Source organism: Myxocyprinus asiaticus, chromosome 36 (genome assembly GCF_019703515.2).
Source record: "Myxocyprinus asiaticus isolate MX2 ecotype Aquarium Trade chromosome 36, UBuf_Myxa_2, whole genome shotgun sequence".
NCBI lineage: Eukaryota > Metazoa > Chordata > Actinopteri > Cypriniformes > Catostomidae > Myxocyprinus > Myxocyprinus asiaticus.
In genome coordinates this window covers 10,945,238-10,951,237 of record NC_059379.1, presented here as the reverse complement: position 1 = coordinate 10,951,237, position 6,000 = coordinate 10,945,238, and the positions used below count along the sequence as shown (strand labels likewise).

The 6,000-nt window shown below is 37.1% G+C and overlaps 1 protein-coding gene across 2 annotated transcripts in view; it reads left to right on the top strand.

Moving 5' to 3' along the window:
- The first annotated feature begins 659 nt into the window (after positions 1-659).
- The window catches only part of LOC127426950 (protein quaking-B-like), a 54,804-nt gene continuing 49,463 nt past the window's right edge, over positions 660-6,000 (top strand). For both annotated transcript variants that reach the window (XR_007894876.1, XM_051674171.1), the window contains exon 1: positions 660-1,356. Coding sequence is in view for 1 of the 2 variants with exons in the window: in XM_051674171.1 (XP_051530131.1) it covers positions 1,215-1,356 (142 nt within the window). In the remaining variant the exon portion in view is untranslated. The remainder of the gene's footprint in view (positions 1,357-6,000) is intronic.

Sequence of the window (6,000 nt, the reverse complement as noted above, 5' to 3'; positions counted from 1 at the left end):
AGTAATCCATATGACTCCAGTGGTTAAATCCATTCAGAAGCAATATGATAAGTGTGGGTGAGAAACAGATTAATATTTAAGCCCTTTTTACAACAAATCTCTGCTTTCACCTTCTTCTTCTTTTGTTTTTGGCGATTCGCATTCTTCGTGCATATCGACACCTACTGGGCAAGGTGCATAATTTTTAGTAAAACATGGATTGATTAAACATTGATCTGTTTCTCACCCACACCATCATGTCACTTCTGAAGACATAGATTTAAGCACTGGAGTCGTATGGGTTATTTTTATGCTGCCTTTATGTACTTTTAGGAGGTTTAAAGGCTTGGCCACCATTCACTTGCATTGTTTGAACCTAGTGAAATATTCTTCTAGAAATCTTTGATTGTGTTCAACAGAAGAAAGCCTAACACATCTGGGATGGCATGAGGGTAAGAACATGATGAGAGAATTTTCATTTTAGGGTGAACTATACCTATAATTTATTACTAAGAACAAAAGATGTTAATGGGAGCTCCTCTCAAGTAGCCTGTTTGTGTACAAGTTTGTGCGTGTGTGTGTGTGTGTGAGTAATTGCGTGAGGGAGATACGTAGAAACATTGATTGTGCAAGTTTCTCCTCCCATTGGCGGCTTCGCACGATGGCAATGTTGAGCAGTCTAGGGGTTGAACATGATCATGTGATAGCCAGCTTTGGGAGAGAGAACAGCACTGTCTGAACATAGAAACATCTAAAAGAGTTTCCATACCGCGAGAGATAGAGTCTTCAAGTGAACATTGCCCCTGCTTACAAACCCTTTATTCGAGTTCTTTCAAAGGCATCGACGGCTCGGTGAAAAGTGCTGGAGAGAAGCTGTTCCGAACAGCCTGACATCTCCGTGGGGTAGAAGAGAGACGCAATCTGAGCTGGCATGCGGGAGTTTTCGGAGTCATTTGACGGCAAACATTGTACAATTAAATAAGAACTCGCTCGCAGATTCTTTTCCTTGATTGCGTCATCAGTTTGGTATTTAAAAACTCTTAACTGTCTTAATTGTCGGTGATACAAATTTGCATCATTCTGTTTGAAAAAGTAGCAACTGCAGGGCAGGAGTTTGAATCCTGGAATAAAACGGGGAACACAGATTACACCCCTCAGTCGCCTTTTTTGTGGGGGACTGTCGTATTTTCCCTCAGCTCAACACATTTCCGAGGTTTTTAGGCAATATTTGAAACATGGTTGGGGAAATGGAAACGAAGGAGAAGCCCAAGCCGACTCCTGACTATCTGATGCAGCTCATGAACGACAAGAAACTGATGAGCAGCCTGCCAAACTTCTGCGGTATCTTCAACCACCTCGAAAGACTGTTAGATGAAGGTGAGAGGAAGAGAGCACATCCATGTTTTTGTTGAATACACAAAATAACCTTTGGGTTTGGATGATCTGCGGATGTTCTATGTTGTTATAGTTCTCTTTCCGAACTTTGACATTCATTATAAATCATACCTGAATGCATTTGTTTATCATGATAGAAGTCAGTTATTCATTTTTATAGTGTAGCTGTATCATACTGAGCTTTGCTGTGGTGAAATAACAATCTTTTGAAGTTTGTGAGATTTGTTTTAGTCTTCAGAAACATGTAATTTCTCCTTCAAACAATTCAAAGCAACAGCTGAAAACAGCTTTGCCAAAATACTCATTATTTTATTTTTTAAAGAAAAGGCTCAAAATATTCGACAGTAGGGGGAGAAAGTCATCCTTTCAGAAGACTGTAAATTCTTTCTCTGACGGGCGTGAAGCTGCTCGTCTGCCCTGCCCGGGTTACGCACGTGAGGGATTTGTAACTGTTGATGCCCAGAAACTTCTGCGGCCTGGGTGTCTGGTATCGCCAGGGGGCGTTCTCCAGTTCATCTGAGGGGTGTGGATACCTCACATCACCCCTAAATCTAATCTAGCGCTGTAATGATCTCATACTGTACATAAACACTATCGTCTGCAAATGAAGGCATGTAGAAAGTGAGGACACACTTTCACTTTAAAAGGATTTAGTCTTTTGAAAAGTACAAAAAGTGGGGATGATTTTAGAAATGTTTAAAAGTTTGTATTGAAATGTGTAAAAGTTTAAAAGCTGATTATATAAGGAAATATGGCGCGCGCTCACACACACACACACACACACACACACACACACACACACACACACACATGTTGGTGCAGCTATCATTATGAGGACTCTCCATAGACATAATGATTTTTATACTGTACAAACTATAGATTCTATACCCTAACCCTACCCCTAAACCTAACCCTCACAAAAAACTTTCTGCATTTTTACATTTTCAATAAAACTTCATTTAGTATGTTTTTTAAGTGATTTGTATTATGGGGACACTAGAAATGTCCTCATAAATCACATTTATAGCATAATACCCTTGTAATTACCAGTTTGTAACCTAAAAAAAGTCCTCATAAACCACTTAAACCTGCCCACACACACACACACACACACAATAGCCTAATTGGGTTATTCTCACGAAAACTCTCAAGAACATGTCCTGGTACTGTTTTACTCCAAAATCAAAAGAAACAAAAATGAAACAAGGTTTTATATACTGTATAGAAAATTAAGCCTATTTTTAGGCCCATTAAGATTTTCTACATTGTAACATTATTTTCATGATAGTTACGCACATTTTACCTCTGAATTCTTGTTACTGCAATGCGGAAATTTGGTCGTTTAATTAGTGGTCGACCGAAATTGATTGTTCAGGGTCCGATGTATCGAGAGAGCAGTATGGCCGATATAAATGCCATTGTACATAATACAATTTAACAACACCGAATCAGATGACCACAAATTTTCTGAAGAAAAACAAACATATATTTTATGCAATATTTACTTATTTTGCATAAACTTGAAAAGAAAAAACATTGAAAACAAAAATTGTTGACTATGCATTGACAAATCTATTGGTCGATTTTGGAACTGATGCAAGGGAAAGTTAACACTTTTATTATAGTGTTAAGTGTCCTGAAAATAATTTTACAAGACAAAAAATCTGAATGGTTTTTTTTTTTCTTAATGCAAAATATAATTTTGTATTTTGTTGTATTCATTTGGGGTTAAAGGTGCACTCAAATTTTTGTTCATGTCGTCTTGGACACTGACCCCTAGTGGTGTGGATGCAGCATCATTCAAAATGAATAGTTTTTTGTAACAGATGCCAATTTAGAAATTCACTATTCACAGTAAGATTAATTTAATCATTTAATGAAAGTATCCAATACCATGTCAGTTACTGAAATTAAGCGAGCAGTATTCAGCTGGTCATGTGATCTTAACATGGTGGCAACCATGGGGGGACCCTCTCCGTGTAGAATAAAACAGCTTTTTAAGGATACTGATATGACTGGAGACTTCTTCTCATCTGAGGGTCCCTTTTTTTTTTTTTTTTTTTTTTTTACATATGTTTCCAAATTGCAATTAATTTCTTGAGGAGTAAAACTTTTTTAATGAGGAAAAAATTACTGAGTGCACCTTTTAATATGAAAAGGACATTTTCTGATCAGGTTTTGTGAGAATCACCCACTTGTGGTTATATATGGGTCCAACAGACATTGGTCTGCAATAACAATTCAAGGAAAGTGTTTATAAAGCTATCTCAAACTGAAAGCTGAATAGATCCGAAATGGCACAGAGGAACTGTATTTCTTTACTAAGGGCTGATTTGAAAACCCGAAAGTTTTTAGTTTGCTTAAATGCATCACTGAACTGCACGGCCCGGATGTGTAGACTCTGAATGTATCTAATCAAATCCAAACGGACAGACTGAGATATCTTTCAGCGAACGTATAAAATCAGCACATATATATCAAATCAGAAAGCATCATTATGAGCCATGATATACAGACAGGTTTTGGGGTACTACTGGTTGCAGTTGAGACCAGGCTACTTGTTATATTTATGAAGTTAGTGGCAGACCTATTTTTAACACATACTTCAACAGCAAGTCATCTGGTGTTACCATTCTGACCGGCATGGTATTGTGAAACAGGTTTTGTATGTAAAGAAATTAAAAGTTTGAGTTTGCTCAGTGTTCTATGACAACACATCTGAATGCTGTAGAACAGGGGAAGCTGAGTGCCTGATAACAGAAATACTTCTCCCTTTCTTTCTCTCATTCTAATCACACAGCACATGGCCCTGGATTATTTCATTCTCAGTTTATTGCTGATAATCCAGTGCAATATAAAGGTTATCTCTGTAATACTTTCATGGAGAGAAGGGTGATCTGGTAGATGTATATCCCCAGTATTTTGTCATCCATATTAGAGTGGATTCAGTCTGGCTGATTCTTTGGTACACTGATTCTCTATTCAACAGATCTCAATTATAGCTTGTGGCATGCTGAACTACGTATGTGTGTCATAAATAACTTTACTAAGCTTGAGTTTTTCAGTTCCTCTGTTTAGAGCTAATTTAGCCTTGCTTGTTCTCTTCAGTCGTGTAAACTGCGATGAGCAATTGCTGAAAAATTGGTGGAACTACAATGTTTAGCTTTCTTTGATCTCCTTTGATCTCGCTATCTTCTCAATATCACAAATGGGTTTGAAATTACCCGCTGCATTTTGTATAGCATTATTGGCTCACTGTAGACATATATTTTCTTATATATGAGGATCCCAGTTCTGTCAGGTTATTTTTAAGAGGGTACTTTATAATAAGCTTGGTATTTTGCATGAGCATTTGTAGGCCATTTTTTCACCCACCCAGTGCTTTTTTTGATTCCAGAGAACTATGTTGTTTGGGTCTGCAGTTTTCTTAAGTGTTTATAGTCTTGGCTATTTTCTACCATGAACTCAGGACAACATGTTTTTAGTTGCTTTATAGGTTCATGTCTATATTATTTATGTCAGGTTCCTCAAGACTCTTCCTCATTAACTTAACCCCTTAAACTCTGGTACTTTTTTGGGCTGTTGTCCGCAATTTTTCACACTCAAATTTAAAAGCTCATCGTTCACATATACTTTGGACTAATTGCAAAAAATTGGTCACATTTTTTTACTCAACCCACCAAATAATAATAATAAAAAAAGACTTAATTTTTTAATTAGCATGTAATTCTGGTTCTTTTCAACCCAGCTCCCTCCAAGTAGTCATATTATATTCCAATAGATGGCAGGAAGTACTAGAATTTTTTTTCCTCTTATCACCTTCCGCCACAAAATGCCGATCTGAAATGTAGGTGGCACTATAACGCATTTTAGCCCTCACAGATGTGCTCGTCCATTCAGTCTTAAGTTTTAGTTCATGCACCACCCTCGATGGTTCATCGAATATCTCGCCCTGTGAATGGACTAGAAGCTCAATGAAGGTGTCATTAGAAAGCTGAATCCTCCCCTTTGCAGTGCTGTAAATTTTGTTTCCATCAATAGTCGATAACATATATTTCCGATGATTTGTTTGGTATGCTTTTTCTGCGGGACCGCATATTTTGTTCTGGACGTTTAAGATATAACATTGGATTATTCACACCTGCAAGCTCACTGAAAAGTAAACAATGGCTAACTTTTTAGGGAACTGCCTAAGATAAACACAGATATAACGTTTTTAGATATTTGGGGCTTACAGCAGCAGTGATCATAAAAGAGACATATGTTTTTTATATATATCAAAATTCATACTTTGAATACTTTTGAAAATCTTTCGAACTGTGGTATTAGGGCAATAAAATACCTGGACAGTCACATTCCTGAGAATGAGAGCATTCATTTGATATATGACATGTCCATAAAATTTGAAATTTTCTAATGTTTAAAAAGTTCCCTCTGGTCCAGCTTAAAGGGATAGTTCACCCAAAAATGAACATTTCTCATGATTTACTCACCCTCCTGGCATCCCAGATGTGTAAGACTTTCATTCTTCTGTAGAACATAAATTAAGATTTTTAGAAGAATATTTCAGCTCTGTAGGTGCTCACAATGCAAGTGAATGGGTGCCAAAATTTTGAAGCTCCAAAA